This window comes from Pholcus phalangioides, unplaced genomic scaffold, assembly GCF_987345545.1.
Source record: "Pholcus phalangioides strain wild (caught in Gottingen) unplaced genomic scaffold, Ppha-v1.0 ptg000019l_1, whole genome shotgun sequence".
In the NCBI taxonomy this organism is placed as follows: domain Eukaryota; kingdom Metazoa; phylum Arthropoda; class Arachnida; order Araneae; family Pholcidae; genus Pholcus; species Pholcus phalangioides.
Genome location: NW_028301612.1, coordinates 4,537,367 through 4,556,279, shown reverse-complemented (window position 1 = coordinate 4,556,279; position 18,913 = coordinate 4,537,367). Strand labels below are relative to the sequence as shown.

General features: G+C 33.4%; 1 protein-coding gene across 2 annotated transcripts in view; it reads left to right on the top strand.

The window, feature by feature from the left end:
* Positions 1 to 18,913, top strand: part of mei-38 (meiotic 38) — a 39,724-nt gene that overhangs the window by 3,323 nt on the left and 17,488 nt on the right. Inside the window, exons 2-8 of one of the 2 annotated variants that reach the window (XM_089248189.1) lie at positions 1,473 to 1,535; positions 3,753 to 3,807; positions 5,329 to 5,484; positions 8,007 to 8,693; positions 10,641 to 10,857; positions 13,992 to 14,151; positions 16,327 to 16,450. In XM_089248189.1, the coding sequence (XP_089104315.1) occupies positions 1,473 to 1,535; positions 3,753 to 3,807; positions 5,329 to 5,484; positions 8,007 to 8,693; positions 10,641 to 10,857; positions 13,992 to 14,151; positions 16,327 to 16,450 (1,462 nt within the window). The remainder of the gene's footprint in view (positions 1 to 1,472; positions 1,536 to 3,752; positions 3,808 to 5,328; positions 5,485 to 8,006; positions 8,694 to 10,640; positions 10,858 to 13,991; positions 14,152 to 16,326; positions 16,451 to 18,913) is intronic. The other variant, XM_089248190.1, reaches the window with a different exon arrangement.

Sequence of the window (18,913 nt, the reverse complement as noted above, 5' to 3'; positions counted from 1 at the left end):
AATTTTGGCTTGCAGTGCTGAGGTAGAACACAACAGAAATAACTTGGTGAGAAAAACTGATGTGGAAGATGTTGTACTAGCAATATCCCTAAATAGTTCTTTATCCCCAGCCATGATCAACTGCACCAATGTTGCTATAATGTTTTGAAGCATATAACCCCCCCCCCCCTTTTGACCAAAAAAAAAAAACCGCAATCCCTACATAGCTGACCGTATGTCCCGGTTTTCCAGGACATGGTTTTTTGCCAATAAATTTGTGGCCAGTAAGTACTTTGTGGAACGCTTGTTTAGATTTTAATTAGGCAGTATTGACTTCCAAAGATATTAAATTTTTTTTAAATATTATATTAATATATACTTTGTTTTTTGATGGACTTAGTTTACCTATATGTAAGATGAAAGTAGCGAGGTGTATGATCCTTGATTTTCGTATACAGGGTGATTAAGAAAGAATCACTGATTTCAAAATGATTCTACACTTGAAATCGACCATTAACAAAAAGTGTTCATAAAACGTAGACACATTTCCTCCCATATATTCATGTATAAGTTTATCATTCTATTCTATGTTTTTAATTTTAAAAAATATACAATTTTTGCAATTGGGTGATTCTCTTCAAGTCACCTTGTAAAGTACTAACTTGATATCGTCCGCCACATGCCAAAAGCACAAATATACAAATTTTCTTTTTGTCTCTTATCAGCTGTTACCTTCTTTTGCTATCTTAGTTGTGCCTGAAACACAAATGTGTATGCCTATCAAAACACGTTACAAAACATCTTAAGAAAAATAACTTCCATAGAATAACATGGGTAAACATTCAAATGTCATTTCGCGTGTTCTTATTTTGCAAGGGCATTGTGCATTCATGATTCTGGCATGACGGAGCCAATATATTGATTATTGTACAAGTAGAATTTTATGAAATTACGTTGCATGATACATGGTAATTAGCTGAACTGAATTCTTTATTTTTGACGTTAATGAAGTTTTTATTTTACCGTTTTTATTTATGAAGTTTTTATTTCTCTCTCTTGCCACTGCCATTCCCCCCCCCTCCCCCAGTTCATTGACTCGAGTCCCAGTGAGTCGCAACCCATGGTTTGCGCACCGCTGAACTAGACCATACATGCTCACAATCCATGATGTATTGGACAAAATGTGACCCTCTCTGAGTTAGCTGGGTGTGGCCCGCGATCTCAAACCTCATTTTGTAAGGATGAACTAAGCAGCACATTCTCAGATCACATCCGTGGGCCGCTGCTTCAGATCACTTAAGTGACAGGTGGCACATTTACAGTCATTTAAGAGACTAGGGGTGCATTTGAAGATCACTTAAGTGGTTCTTTTTCCCTTTCAATTGCTGAATGTTTTTAAGGGTGGTTTTTTTTTGGTCGTATTGTAAGCGATTGATCATTTGAATTTTTTTAAATTGTTTAAAGCATAATGAAATATTTTTTTTTCTTTACAGATACAGTACATGACCACAGTGTTGATGATGAAGAAAACAACAACATGGATGCCACTGATAATGGTTGATTGATTGAGAATGCAATAAAACATTCATTTTTATTCGCAACATTACCAAAATTAATTTTTTCCAATCAATTTTCTTTTTCACTGTTTAGATTTTTCTTTTTGGGTAAAAAAAGAATGAAAAATTTCTTTCCCACTTCTGTAATAATCGTTCATGAGTTTCTTTTTTTTTTCTTAAGAACATTTTTATTGGGAAGGTGTATAGTGTATATAGGAAAGGAATATTTTCACTTGGAGAAAGTGATCATGGATGTCTGAAAAACGGTTATTATTTTCCCGTCAGCCATTCAGCACCTTTATAAAATATACCACAAGAATGATACACACAAGGAATAGTGTTGGCCAACCAATGAGCAGTCAAATGACTGCATCAGAAGTCGCACCACTCTTTTGCTTTATCTTTCAGTTTTATAAAAAAAATTAATTTCCGGCAATCGGCTGTAAATCTTCAAGTGCTGATCACCCCAGGACAATGTACGGTTCTTCATGTGTGCATAAGAGAGCTTCTATTCCAAAGCATTGACATGGGAGTTCAGTTCTGAGAATGGGTGGGGAGGGGGTTATGTAAAAAAATGAAGAACCACAACCTGCAGAAAATCCTACGTAACCAATGAAAAAAAAAAAACTGATAGAGAAGGGCTGGACATGAAATTTTCACAGCACGGTTAATCCGTGCACTAATAATCAAGGTTCAATGGTAATTTTTTTGTATACTTTCCAGAACTTATCAACCTTTTTTCATATTAATAGACATACAGACCAATTCCAAAATCATATTGTCCTTTATAGTGATACTGTTTGGTTTTCGGGATGACCATTCTAGTGACGATTAATTAATATCGTCATCCTTAGCCAATCCTTATGTGGAATGAAATTATTGTTTTGATGGTTGAAAAAGGGCCACTGCACCTGTGGCTCTCGAATCACAAGCACAAACATCAGCCTACCATTAAAAGCACTCATCCGATTTGAAATAGCTTGCCAATGGTCGTTCATATAACCAACCAGTACCTTACATTTGACATGATGTGCTCTCCACTTGTTAATGCAAGATATACAGAAAACTGGATGTTGTGAAGATATTTATTATTTGAGATGATTTTTTTTAAGGAAGGAAAAAACTCACCTCTGCCTCTACCAGGAGTCGAACCCGGGTCCCTCGAGTGCCAGACGAGTGCTCCCGATTGTTATATATATAGCCATCTGGTGGCTTGTCGTCCATGAGCTATTAGCTAATCGTGTCAGACTGTCCATTGCACGGTTCCATTCGGCATATATACGCTCTAGCGAAGGAAAATCTCTATTTCCTTTGTAGCTTAGTGGTCAGAGCACTCGTCTGGCAATCGAGGAACCCGGGTTCGACTCCTGGTAGAGGCAGAGATGAGTTTTTTCCTTCCTTAAAAAATCAATATCTCAAATAATAAATATCTTCACAACATCTAGTTTTTCTGTATATCTTGCATTACCTTACAATCTAATAGTTACACATACAAAATTTTTGGTTTTAATGCTATAATTAATTTCAGTTCGCTATGCCATCCTCACTACCTGGTAAACTTTTTCTCTCGGATTAGTGTACTAAATTGAAAGCTGGAGATAAAAAAAAAAAATTATTTTATGTTAGTAGTTAGAGTAGGAAATGTCTATATAGGGAAAGCTTTTCCATTCTATCAAAACATTTTTTAGACAAAAAATTTGTTATATAGATAAAATTTTCAGTACGGAGTGAATCAATTAAAATGGTGAGTGTTGCTGTAAATATTTCCACCGAATAAAAAATGTTATAGTAAAGTAATCGAATGAATAGTGAAGAAGAGTGTCCAGCCATTCCAATGAAGTTTTTTTTGTAAATTTATTGAGTGAGACCCACAATTTGGACTCTGTAATGTTCAACCTTGTGTATGCCTGTTTGTGTTTGCTTGCATTTGCTTGAATCTGCTCACTCATGTGTTGATTTTGCTATAGTGATAAATGATAATTAAAGCACTTGAATGTTTTCCATGTGTAGTGTATGTAGTATAAAAACATGCATATAATATACTTATTGTTTTATACCTACACTCTTACATGTATATATTATATTGTCCCCTTTAAGTTTTGCTAGAAGTCTGTCGTATTAATCTAATTAGTGTAGATATCATTTTGAACTTATTTTATAATGCATATGTGCTTACATACACGTTTTTGCTTGTTGATTGATTTGAATATTTTATAGGTTACAATACATCTGCATCAATTTATGCCACACCAAAATTAGTTCGACTTTCTGGGTAAGTGTTGTTTTCTGATATTTGTTTCGAGATTTTTCTGAAGGTAATTATGTTTTGCTTTGTTCTCCTCCCCATGTGCTTATACATTGAATTTAATCATTGTTCGCAATAAAATTTTGAATACTACATCAATCATCTCAAAGTTGTTCTGTGTGAGGATTCAAAAGTTTCCCATCCATTTATGGCAGTGGTTTTTAATGTTTTTACTGAGCTGCATCCTGTGGGCTTCAATTCACAGACCTGCCAACTGTCCGGATTTTGGCAGGAGACTCCAGATTTTTAACTATTCTTTCTGCTCTCCGGATTGTGGCAGAAAATTAAATTTTCTGTGAGCTTTCACGCCATGACATCCATGACTATCGTCGTTGTTATGGAAAACACCCATAGATGGCAGCCGTGGTCATTTCCATCAAGCAGCCATAAAAAAAGTCTTGGTGATCACATTTAAGCAACTGGCAAAGATGTGACTTGTATTTACTTAGCATTTATTTGCAATCATTTATTAGGGGGATGACCTTGGTTGCTGAAATTCCCATATAAGCATTATTGTATTCCATTAACGGCCATGTGGTAAACACAATAAGTTTTTTCATCAGCAGGTTTGTATTTGAAGGTTTTTAATTGTTTTCTCTTATTAAATATGTCATCAGAAAGAAAAGAAAATATAAAACTGCTTTTAAGAGTTCATGTACCCAAAATTATCAATCACTGATAGCATCCACAAAAGGAAACTCATGTTTTATGGACAGTGTGTAGATGTGATTTCTCTATTCTGCATGGAAAGACTGATGTATTCTGCTCAGGGGCAATACAGAACCTGCCTGCGAGGATGGGGTGGGGGAGTTGGAACTTTTTCTTGATTTAAAAAATATTTAAAAGACTTTTAAATTTTATAGACTCCAAAAAGAAAATTCGCTAATTTTTTTTTTTGGAGTCTAACGGGGAGGGGGGCCTCCTTTCGGGAAAATTTCTGGATTCCAACGTCTGTATCCATATTATCACACCTCTCAGTGTACTTAAATTAACATTCCTTTCCGCAAGTTAATATATCATTAGATGTTTTCCAGCTCACACTCCTGGTGAAGAACTATTGATTTAATCCATTAAGGATGAAGTTGATTTTTAGAAAGAAAAAATCACTGAGTTGTAACCGCTCCCACCATTTATTGGCAACAAAAAAAATTAAAATTTGGAATGGCAAGCGAGCATGTTTAATTGTGTAATTGTATTAGGTGTTTGTTACTTATCTAATACTATCATATTAAAACATTGAATACAATTTTAAATGACCTATTTATTCTCAGTGAGAACTTTTATATTGAAATGTGTAATTTTTGAGTTTTTAACGTAACTGTTCGAGCCATAATCAAAACAGCAATAAAATATAGTGCATCGAAAGTTTGCAACTGCAGTTGTATATTCAAGGGAATATATTTTTACCTATACATTCACACTGCATCCTTGTTTTATTGCCTTAATATAAAATGTTTAATTTTTCTCCCATAAATTCCATTCTTCTAGAACTCTTAACATTCCTGTTAATCAGAATGATGATGAAACACTCTGCAATGAAAGTCTGGAGGATCTTTCGATATCCTTTGACAAAACTGAGATAGATGACGAGAATACAGATCAGAAGGGATATCCTATATTTTCGACACAAAAACGACCTTCCAGGTTTGTATAATCACAAAACCTAATTACTCTGAAGATATTTTTTCAATCCACTCTGAGCTTGATTATTTGATTATGTTAATAATCGTGTCTTCACTTGAGAAACTTGTCAACTTAAATTTTTGCTTAAGTTTTTCATAATTGGTTCAGAATTCATGTCTTCTACAATATTTCTTGGAATGTGTGTAAAATTATTATGTTCTTATGAATGTAATTTTAGAATTTTCAATGCTTGTGTAAGTACAGTAATTCCTCGTTATGGGGCACTATCACAGCTATTATGTCAGGAAAAAGACAAAGGAAAAACATATACTGAAAGTAAGATATAACTGACACATTCATTTTAGGTTCTAATGTTTATTAAATTGTCAGTGATTCTAATGAGACATGATCTCATATTCTGTTTTTTTTTTTAATAGTTTGGTTACATTTTATGACATCTATTTTTGATTCATATTGTGACTTGTATTTAAGTATCGGCAACCAAACTTAATTGGTGACCTACTTGGTCAGTTTCCTGTTTAATGAAGATGATTGAACAATGTAACATATTTCTTTTTAAACAGGGTTTATACAGGTCAGGAAAAACCTGGAAAAATCGGGAGAAAATTCTTACTAAAGTTGGGTAAATCAGGGAAAATAACCCATTTTGTCCTAAAACCTAGAAATTTCAGGCAATGATCTGGAAAATCGTCATGATTGTCATCTGATCGACAGAGAAAAAATTAGAAAGATTGTTTAAAAAATAAAAAATTTCCCTCAGGGGAAAATAAGAATTCAGATAACATTGTAAATATTGATAATTCCTCATAAAGTACTGCTAAAAAATAACTGGATACTGCCAAGGAGGAATGAGGATTTTCTAAGTCTGTATGGGAAAGTGTATTGTAATCTTATCGTAACTACTTCTAGTGTTTCCGGAAACATCATAGAAAGCTCAGTTACTATAATTTCATAAGTTAGCTTCAGTTAGCTATAGCAGAGGATGTATGTGTATATTTTGATTTCCACTTGAGTATTTTTTATCTCAGAACGATGAGTGGTAAGAAAACTGTTTTCAATCCTGTGAGGATGGATAAAAACTTGAATATTCAGTAGGCTGGATTGGATCAAAGAAGTCAAAAATGACTTGAATAAAGCATGGTGTCAGCTTTACAGTGAAACAAACACTCAATTTGAGCAACATGGACACAGATAAGCTATTCAGTCATGCAAAGCATGTGAAATCAGAGGAATTTAGTAAACAACCACAGATTGCTAAACTTCTCCATTTTTTAGCGCTTATGCATGTGCAAGCCAACTGCAAAGAATTGTGGTGCAATGAAACCAACTACATCTTTGACTAACTATATCTCGAAGGAAACAACAGTAATGGCTTAAACCTCGTGGGCATTGAAATTGCAGAAAAGGGGAAATCCTTCATTCCTCAATTGTGTTCCATTTTTCCATCGGGCGTATTTAAAAACCATAAATACATATATAAAAAATATGAATAATCTTTGATTATATATATATGATGCCATTATGATATCGTAGTTAATTAACACTATAATTTTTATAATTAATATGAATAAATTTATGTAATTTTTGTTAATTTTTATTAATTTATATCAATTTCTTTTATTTTAAGAAAACCTGGAATTTTTTAAAATTTGGCTGAAAAACCCGGAAAAGTCGGGGAAATTTTTTTTTTATGAAAATGAGTATGAACCCTGTTTAAACCAATCTCCTCAGAAATACATAATTTTTTTAATTTTTTTTTTTATGCAAAGGCATTTGAAGTAAAAAAAATTGCAGACATATTTATCATTTCATTAAGTATGTTAGTGAGATTGTGCTGTACAGTAAAACCTCTCTTTTGCGGACACTGCCAGGACAAAAAAATTTGTCCTTAAAAGAGGGTGGGTTTGAAATACATACATTATGCAAGGGGAAATTATTTGGCCGTAAAAGGGATGACTGTATCTAAGGGGTGTCCGTTAAGAGGGGTTTTACTGTATTATGATCATGTAATTTTCAGCAGGGATTATAGATTAATGAGTGTTATCTGCAACTTTTTTCCAGAGGTTGTAATAAGGAAAAAAAACAGCATACAGATGTGAATGGAAGAATCATGATTCTTCCCAAAAAATTGGGACCAACAACCTCTCGAATTCTTCAAGATTTTATATCTAGCAAAAAAAATGAGCATGTGTGGGGATTGTATTTCTGTGCAGAATATATGATGACTGTTATATTTAAGTAGGAAAATTCCTATGTGCAAATTATATACAGGAAATTATGGTAGATTCATCAACATATCGTGCCATTTTATGTTCTGTTGATCACATTACACTTTATTTTTGCTTGATCTTATTTTTATCTTTGATCCTTTGTTTATCTCATGAAAAATATTCAGGTTTTTTTTTCCTAACTTTTTTAACATCCCAAACTTTATCATGCTAAAACATTGAGACAATGAGATTTCACCATTTGATAGTATCTTTTAGAGATCCTTAGTACAAATTAATTTTTCCTTCTCATAGGGGAACTCGGAAACGTAGGTTACAGTCATGGCCGAGTAAGTCATACAATTTACGCTTCACGCCATCTAGGTGGCAGCATTACCAAAATCTCATGAACAAAAATGACTTGCAGAGTAGTGTCAAAGCTGCTCTGAGAGTAAGCTGCACACATATCTTACGTCAGGATATTAAAAAGTTGGATGACACCCTGAATGCTTCCAAAGTGTCAAATAGCCTGCAAGCAAAGGGCTGTTTCACACCACGGCTGGCTCGTGATTCTAACTGCCCATCAACGAAAAAGAAGGTGCATTTCTTTGATGAAGGAATGAAAACTCCTAGGAAATCATCGCTAGCATTTGAAAAGAGAAGACAGTTGCAACTGACTCCATTTGCATCATCGACTGCAAAAAGACAAGGTAATGATGATGTGAATGATTATGAAAGCCCACAGATGTTCCCAGTTAAGAGGAGGGTGTCAATTTCGTCCTCTCAGATGTCATTGAAAAGCAAAAACTTGAATGGAAAGAGTGTTGCTCATATGCCAGTAAAACTGGTTTCCTTTAGCACCATACAAAAATCTGTGCCAGATCATCCATCAGATTCTTCATTGGGCAAATCTACTTCATCATCTTCAATGTGGAAAAAAGATTTAATTCCAAGCAAGCCTTTGGTGAGCTTGAAATGCTCTACATATTCTGATAGCAAAACGTGAGTTATCTTTCAAAAGACGTGTTTTCTTTGTTAAACTTTTTTACCCCTATTTTTGCAACAATGATTGACAAATCAGGGGGAGGTAGTGCCAAGAAGGGTTTGGTTTTTGACAGTAAAAACTGGTTTTAACCATCAAAAACCTAAATGAATACTTTTAGATAATGTGATGAAAAACTTATTTTTTTTGCAAATCACAATGTTTTATTTTTAATCATTGATTTATTACAATAATTAAAACAAAAAATTAATTAAAATTTCCAGTTTTGAATTTTTTGACATACAAAGAATCTAGAAGAGAAAATATATAACTTTGATTCATTTTATCTAAACTACTGATTATCTGTGTTCAATTTACTATACTAAGTGAAATAGATGTTTATTCAAAATATGTGTGATAGGGGGGATCAAGATTAGGTTTTTGACCTCAGAAACACAGTATTGAAGCAGTAGGAATCTTGCTGTCAAATAGTTTTTAACCTGATAGATATTTTTAAATGAAAAAAAAAAAAACTTACTTTCAGGTAGATTAAAGTGTTTTTATGCTTTGAATGTTAATTACTGAGTATAAAATATATATATTTTGATATTTTAAATTTTCTGATGTGCTCTAAATTTTACTCCATATTAAAATTTCTCCTCGCACAACATCTGTTAAGATTTAAACTCATTTAAAAATTCCTTATTTTACATTGTATAAATTCAGAGTTTTTTCAATCAAAGCATAGCTGGCAGGACTTAATACCCAAAGCATTTTTTGCACGTTTAAGATACAGGGTGTGTACGAACACGGGAAAGTCACAAAGTCATGGAATGAGAAAAAGGTCATTTAAGTCCTGAAAAATTCACAAAATTTGAGTGAAGGTTACAGATTTTTTTTATTCTCCAGATATTTTCTATTTTTTCCGTAAAATCTAGGCTTTGGAGAAAGCTGTGGCATTCAATATTTATTTTCTTCTCTCAGGTTTTATTCTTTCTTTTTTTTTTTGCCCTGGGGATGGATGGGTGAGTAGCAACAGAAAAGGACAATGCCAATATGTAGCCACCTTACATTGGGGCAGACATTATATGGGTGGGGCAAAAAAGCAATTTAGACGATGAACAAAAAAGAGCTTTTCTTTCTTTGCTTGTCTGGACCTTTTAACATATGTAGTATTCCCTCTAATAAAGCAGTGTTCTCAGGATCACGTGATAATTCCTAGGGGGGGGGGGGACTGTAATAGACCACGGCTGGAACAATATTGGTTTTCCGTAGAAAGGACATCTTCCCTGCCACATCATGGAGCAAGGCTGTTGGATCTTTGGTGGGTCGGCAAGCCCGAGTTCTCACTGGGGGGCTCTGTAGTAAATTTATAGCATGAAGAAACAATGATGGTGATTGTCCTATGCCTTAGGGCTGCAGCTCTGTCAGCCCCATCCTTGTGGGGGGACAAGTGAAAGGGCATCAATTTTTTCCCCCGTGAAAATTTTTTTCAAATATACGTTTCTTTATTTAGTTTGATTGCGTCAATATTTACCGACTAGCTATAGCGAACCACAAAATCGTACAATATATGCATGAGACAGAATGAGAGTTCAAGAGAAGACCGACAACTACCTAAAGGGGAAGAACAAAATTATGCTCTATATTTAATTTTTGTGTTCTGACCAAATCACATAACTGACTTGCCATCTGCTAAGAAATCATATAAACCTGTACTCTAAAGTTGAGTACCCCAGAGCTAAAGGTTGATATCTGTGGTGATTCCTCATCATAATAGATTTACCCAGAGAATGAATCCTTTAACCCACTGATCTATCTATTGCTAACAGTCTTAAAATTATATTCTGAATTTCTAGTACTTCTCAATATTTCGTAACTATTCTTTTCTTATTATACTTCAAACTTTTATATATGCGTTTATGTTACGTGCTTTATTTTTAAATCCAAAATTTTTAAATTTGCAGTCTGTTCATGGAGAAAAATAGCACAAATGACACAGAATCACTCAAGGTTAGATTGCATAAAGAATCAAAAAGTTATAATCCTGCAGTCACGGCTCCTAAACCATTTCATTTTAAAACAGATGAAAGAATTAAAAAGAATGTGGATAAAGAAATTCGAATCAAAGACAAAGATTTCGTTTCAACACTCAGGCATAACACTCCTAGACAAGCTATAAAGGTAAGAAAAGTGTTCTTATTTTTCATTGGATTGATATCCATGAATAGTATAAATCAGTGTTCTTCAACCGCTGGTTCCCAAAACATTTCACCTAATTTAGGTAGCTGCTACTTAATTTTATATTTAATAAATTAAATAGTGTTCCTATATTTTATTTGTTGCAATCTAGGGGTTGTTAACCTGTGGGTTGCCTCCCAAACTTGGGTTGCAAGGGGCTCCAAGATGGGTTGTTCAAATCCACTTACAGTCAAATTTTTGAGCTATGTGTCCTGACCCAAACTCGATTCACAGGGGCTTATGAGATGGGTTGTGCATATCTACTTCTACTTACAGTCAGAGATTCTTCAGCTAGGAGTAACGACCAAAACTTGATTGCAGGGCCTTTCAGGATGGGTCATATAAATCCACTTAAAGCCCGGGATTTTTTAGTTATGAGTTCTGACCCAAACTTATTCACAGGGGCTTATGAGATAGTTTGTACAAATCTGCTTACAGCCAGGGATTCTTGAGCTATAGGTCACAACTTAAACTTGGGCCGCAGGAAGGGGGGGGGGAAGGGAACACTTACTAGATGAGTGATACAAATCCACTTTTTGCATCACTAGTTTCACTTATCTCAAAAGATAAACTGCCCCATGGGTATCAGAGCTAATTTTGTTGGTGATTTTGGGTCACAGTTGAAAAATGTTAAGAACCCTAGCCTTAAACCTTTAAGCTATTTATAAAATTTTCCTGATCCGGTTATAACTCACATTGGGAAAAAAAACCATGTTATATAAGAACTAGAGATATTTCGGGGTGACCAAAATGGAGCAGATCAAGTTTGACGAGATATCTTGTGATTGCTGCTGTAAGGGTTAAGTCATCAGCAGATTGGTGAATTATTTATCCCATTCCCACTGGTCAGTGAAATTGTTCAACCTTTTCATGGGTTGGAGGTATAAAAGTGTTGAACACAAGTGTAAATATTTTTTCCCCTCTTTCTGGATTTTAGGAGAAAATTAGATTTGAAAGAAAAAATTTTTTGATTTCTTTTAGATCAAAATTTTTTAGATTTTCCCTGAGCTTTCAAAATGTTGTGACATCAATGGCTACCTCACCATTGGGGAAAACACTTACGGGGGCAGCCATAGTTTACACAGAACTTACCTTCTCAATTGAAGATGTCACTTCTGCCTATTAGTCATCAAAAAATGTCTTGGTGACCGCATTTAAGCAAACTGGTAACAACATGATTTTATTTGCTTAGCATTTATCAGGGGATGGTCTTGGTAACCACATGATTTTATTTACTTAGCATTTATTGTAACCATTTATCAGGGGATGGTATAGGTTGCCGACATCCCTGCATAATTATAATTGTATTCTATTAACCAGTCATATGTTTAATTAATTTCTCCTTTTCCCCCTTTTTTTAAAAGTTTGAAGCTAATAAAAAATTTCAGAAGGAAATTAATTTTATGTATGCATTTAAACTAACTTCATGTCCTTAACTGCTTTTTAAGATCATCAATGAAAAAAAAAATTACAATAATTGAAATAATTACTAATTAGTTTTCAAAAATGGAAATAATTAAAAGTTGGCTTGACGGTGTTCGCTGTCATAACCACCTAACCGAAGGAAGTCTTACTCGCCCGGTTGAGTATAGGACACAGTTGCCTCACGCAATCTTATCTTTTATCAATAGAGATTCAACCAGAGTGCCCACATTGGCAAAGTCCATTGACCATCACTCATGCTTTTACTTGTTCACATCATCGTCACCATTTTACGACCGCTTTTGGTCATAGTCATCTTTCACTTAGCGACATTTTAAATGACCATTGCGATGCATCTCACATTTTCAAATTCATCAAAGCTATTGTTTTTTTGTAACAAAATATAATTTTATACAATCTACGTCACCTGTTTTACGTTTCATACCTACTTTTACCTATTGACATGACAAGAACAAGTTTTGTCTTAGTTTTGTATGGTCATTTGTTTTAGCGCAGCTTGACCTAATTGGTCCTCGCGCCAGTAAAATTTAGATCCAATCCGACTATCCTCAAAAATTTAACCTATCTTTGCTTCCACACACGCACAAATCTAATTTTTTTCCCTCAAATTATAACTGCTTGAAGATATTGGTTTTTATAATTTTTAGAACAAAAATATAGCTTTATACAATCTACAGCACTGTTTTATGTTTAAGTTTTGTTTTGCCATGCATGGTTTTACTTGATGTGACAAGAATACATTTTAATTGGTCAATTGTTTTGGCGCAGTTTGAACTAATTGGTTCTTGCTCCAATAAATCGAAAATCCAATCCAATAACCATGTGACAAACGCAATAACAGAAAGGGTGATTGTACACCATGTGATATGTGATACCACCGGAGCTTTTTTCGTCAGCAGCCTTATATATATTTTGGATTTTTTTATGATCAAATGTCTTCAAAATATATATACAACTGCTTTTGAGAGTTTGTATACCCAAGATTATCCATCACTGATAGCATCCACGATGATTATATTCTACTCAGGGGCTACCCAGGACCAGCCTGGGGGGCGCTTTTCTTAATTGACTTTTTAAAAAAAAAACAAAAAAAAAAATATTTTTTTTTGATCGGATTTGTAGAGGGGAGACCTGATCTTCCGATTTCTGGATTCCAAAAGATAGCATATCTGTGTGTAGGTTCTTATCATGGCAATAAAATGACAAATATATGACATGCAAAAGTACGCTTGCTGGATTTTCATGTAAATTGCCTGATTTTTGTGAGACAATTGTAGGATTTTACCTTTTCAAGGTTGGCAGGTCTGGTAATATCAGAAATATTTTTAAGCTACAGATTCCTATTATGAATGTTTTTAGTTTTTTTTCCCCTTGCTTCCTCTCTCATGAGCAATTGTGGGTGAAAGTTTCAGTCAATTTAAGAAGTATCTATCCAATCAGCTTTTAAAAACATTACAGTACTTGAACTAAAATAAATTTGAATCAGGTATTTGCTGTCATCATTAAATTTATTTCAATCCTTCAAACTTTGTTTCCAAAGACTATTGAAAAAAATAATAACATGACAGTGATCATATACTGATGTTCAAGTTATCCTGGTGAACTTATTTTTTTTTTACTTGTTCTTCATGAAGCGAGGTCAAGTTACGAAAGTTCAACCATTCAATCTTAATAAGAGAAAGAGAGATGATGATGAACCTATTCCAGAGTATAAAACCTTGGCTCAAAAAGTAGAAGAGCATCTGAGGAAAGGCAGAGAAGCTCGTTTAGGCAACAACAGTTCATCTGCTGTTGGTAAGTAAAATTTTTTCCCTCACAAATTTATTTGGAAAATAAATCTAATGCAGGGAAACTCAGTTTATGGCCATGATTCTTTCCATAACTGTTCTTGTAATCCAAAACACCCGTATATCAAAGCTCTTTCCCCCATAAAAAATAATGGAAACTCAAATGATTTTTTCCACAAATTCGAACCACAATTCTTTTGGAACATAAGGTACTGGTCAGTTTGTTTTTTATTTTGCACATAGTGGTTTTACTTATTTCATATAGAAGGATTTGGTATTTTCAGAATGATGCGAAAGAGCAAATGGCTTCACTTTGGAAGCTCCTGCTTGCATCAATACACGACAAAAAAGTGACACTGTCTTTCATGCGTTATGAATAGGCCCCAGATCACACTAGAGCCCTTAAACAATTGAACTTTTCATTTATAGGCAAATGCAGGCAATATATATATGTAAATTTAGCCTTTTTCAGGAAGTGATATAATAAAAATATCCCTGAATTAATTAAGATTTCCTTACGTGCAGTGAGTAACATCAATCTGAAGTTTCGCTGTATTTCATATATTTTTGTCATTTCACATCTGGTGTAATTCTAAATATTTAGGTGAATTGGAAAAACAATGGTGTTAAGTAACATTTTTTTTTCTTCTTTTACGGGACTTAATCACCTTATGTTTGAAGGCACATTATTATGAAATCAAAACATTTTGGGTCATCCTTAGGCTGGGCTTACACTATGAAAGTTTGATAAAAGATCTTTTACAAAACTTGAAAAATATATAATGAATATAAATTAATAAGCCTATTGGTTACATTCGTTCAAATGTAAATGATACTTTTATTACCAAGGTTTTGACTGCTTGCTGATGTGAAGATAAGTCCAGGAAAGAAAATTTATCTGGCTTTGCTGGGAATTGAACCCACATCTCACTTGCCAGGCTTTTTTGCGTCAGTCAGCTGTCGAAACCTTTGTTGTAATAGCAAAGAGAGCATGTTGAGATAAAATATGCTTATTGGTTATATTTTTCAAGATTTATAAATGATTTTTATAAAACTTGTATAATGTAATCCCGGCCTTAAGGTGATTCAGCAATCACACATAGAAAATTTTAGGTGCCAATATAAATTTTCTTGTTGCTATGGCGACCTGGCCCCTCACTTGAACCTCTTTTTAAATCAATTAAAATTGTAAATTAATTTACAAATTAGGTTTATTCATTAAAAAAGAGGAGTGTCTTTTACTAAATGTCCTTCCTTTGGCTACTTTTTTGTGAGAAATATATAATTGAAAATTATTTTTGCTTTACCATGTGTTTCAGTTTGGAGACATCTATCATTTTTGGAAAAAGTATATGTTTTCAACACGCTTATTTTTTATCAGTGTTACAAAACATATAAAAACGTGTTTCTCCTGGCATTTGGTAACCAGAAGGAAGGTTTGATCTCAAAAGTTAAGGGGAAGAAAATAAAAAAAAATTAAATTTCTTTCTTGCAACATCAAGCTGCAGTAATTTTTCATCTGAAGACTTTGCTTTTAGAATGAAACTCATGCTCTAACAAAACAGAAAAATTAAAAATTGGTTGTCCCCATAAAATTGTCGAAAAAAAGAGCAAGAAATACAAATTAAAATGCAATTGACAAAAAAATTGTTCAGAGTATCAGTGCTTGTGCAGGTTGAAAATGATCTACCAAAATAGATGGAGCCTGTTGAGATTGTCACACATAAATATCAAGTGCTAAAACAAACAAAATGCCTTTTCGGATTTGCCTATCTCTTAGCATGGTAAAATTTCAATTAATTTTTTTCATTATGAATTTTCAACAAACTTCATTGCTGACTATTTTATTTATAAGCAAGTAAAGAATTGTCCAAGAATTCTTTTTCATTTTTTGGTAACTTTCAATTTCATGAGAATGACCCATGTATATTATATTTCTTCTATGTTTTTTTTCTTTTTTTTCAGCCACTTTGATGGGCAATATTTGCCTATTGTAACCTTTGTTTTGTATTTGTATATTTTTTTCCTCAGTCTACCTCATATATGATAGTTATAGGTTAATCTTTCTTCTTCCAAGAACATTTACTCAAGCTTATGTCTAATTTTCTATTTTATAAAAATGCTATAGGCTGTATAATATACTTATTCATGTTGAATTTTTTATTTTTATTTTTCTGAACAGGAAACACTTCATCACATCTTGTTCGTCCTCATTCTCCAAAGTTATTGACTTCTCAACGTCAACGACCAGTTCATGTTGTCAGTCAGCAAGAAAAAGAAGAACAAGAAATTCAAGAAATGAAAACGTTAGTATTTCTTAACATAATGTGACAAAGTATTGTTTCTTTTATGCACTAATCATTAACATATCTTTTTTTGGGGGGGGGGAAAGGATGAATTTACTCCACATAGAATATTACAGAACTTTGATTAACCGTCAGTTTCTGTTATCCGTAATGGTCTAAAAAAATGCAGAAAGATAGCCCCCCCCTTTCCCCGGATCACCCCCACTGGGGGTGATATTTGCCCAATTTGGGAAACACTGGACCAGGGTATAATTGAAAATATGAAGTAATGTTACAGAATAATTTTTATCAAAGGCTTGCTTTGATCTGATGGTGCCATGACTGTCAATGAATTTTGGAAGAAATATGACATACAAGTAAAGGGCGCTATTTTAATGTTGCCAGTGCCTGACTGACCTTATATTAAAGTTTATATTGATCGTTTTGTGTAAAAGTAAATACAATATGTATGTAATATTCACACTTTTAGAGGATTTTATTTTCGCCCCAAGCCCACAGTGAAATCATGTTTCGGTTAGAGATGGGATGAGTATTCGGCTGCTATTCTGTATTCGGCCTATTCAGTCCTTTTGCCGAATATTGCTTAGGTATTTAACCAAATATCTGTTTGAATCTCAGCACAACAAACTAATTTAAAAAAATTATATTGTAATTTTTCACATAAATTATCAATTTACTGATCGTATTTTATTGTGTGATGCATACCTATCCCTTTCTGTGCAAGAGGTTATGTCAGGGTGAATTTCTGGGATAAGTAAAATATGGGAAAAAAAGAATTCTACCACAATGATGTGGAAGTGAGCATGAATTACATAAATTCATTAACTGAAGGATGCACCTAGACAAGAAACTTATTGAGCTACTGAAAGGGGCATAGAACATCTTGAGGGGGGAAAATAAGTCGTAAATTTTATGATGCATTAATGAGAGTAATAATGGTTGACATTTTCTCAATTAGATGTGAAATTGTTACAAGTGTTTGGGGAAAAAATTGATTCTGTAAGCACAATGAATGAACAGCAGAACTTTGCCTCTGGACTTATCCTGTTGCCGAGATCTCTTCCAGCCTAGCTTCGTGGCAGAGTCCGGAACACTTTTTTTTGTGTAAAAAAAAAAACATGCAAAATTTGTGGTGATTACAGACGAGATAGGGTTGGAAGTTGGAGAAAAGTTTCGGGGTTTCGTAAAATTTCTGTAAGCACAGTGATACCTTGGCTAACGAATGCTTTGCTTACAAATTTTCCCGCTAATGAAGATTTTTTTCGTGATTTTTCTGCTTTGGCTAATGAATACAGATTCAGCTAACCTTTTCAATAATACAAATACATGCACTAACATAAAATATCTGCATTGTGAGCTGAATTTTCACACCAACTATCATCAGAATTACTGTCACTAGGACCTGGTTAATTCATGTCGACCCTAGAATTATTTTTCATACATACCTACACTTCTCTTTCTGAAATTCTTCATATGAAATGAAAGGTTCAGCCAAAATAAAAAATGCATTAAAAAAAAAAAGGCTAGCCTATGTTTTCAGAGCAAGACTCATCAAGTTGAACAGTCTGAGAGATTATCTTTTCCATCTGCATGTATCAGACTCTGAAATGAGCTGACCAAATCATAAATGGATGGGGACACTTATGAATTCGATTGGGTTGTGTGTCAACACAAGCTTTAGTAGACTAAAGCTGGTGTTGGTTGTGTTACATGCTGGAAAATAAAAAAAATCTTTTTTTATTTTTGAAAGCATTTCTGATCTTTCTGTATATTCTCATTTATACAATTTTGAAGCTGTTCGTTTTAGCCTTCAATCAGTTTTTGTGTTTTTTATAGCAGCTCTTGGTGTTTTAAAAAAATCACATTCGGCTAATGAAGTGATTCCAGAACAAATCATCTTTTGTTACTGAGGTATCACTAATATTAAAATAAAATATATCATCGTTAAATTTGATTGTCAGTATCATAGCAATAAAAATCTTTCAGTTACCAGTTTTTTAATACTTATTAAAATGAAAAATTAAAATTAATATAGAATTAAAATAATTAAAATTTAATATCAATCATTTAAAATTACCAATAATTTTATTTTTGATTAAAAATGGCAATTTTATAATTTTGATGAATTTAAAAAAAAAATTGATATTCAGTATCTGGCCAAGACAGTCGAATATTTGGCTATTTGGCTAAATCACTATTCGTCTTATCCCTAGTTTCGGGACGTATGTATTGAGATTTCTGTTATCAGTCTATTCGGTTATCCGTTACAGCCCTGGTCCGGATGGTGACAGTTAATCGAAGTTGTATTTGCATCAAAACTATAAAAAAGTTGTTTTTGATAATTATTTTATTTAATTTTTTTTTTATTTAATAATTCAAAACAGCACACATAAATACATGAACACAGATATACAAAATAAAATAAAGACAACAGAACAAAAAACAAAACATACACTATGCAGC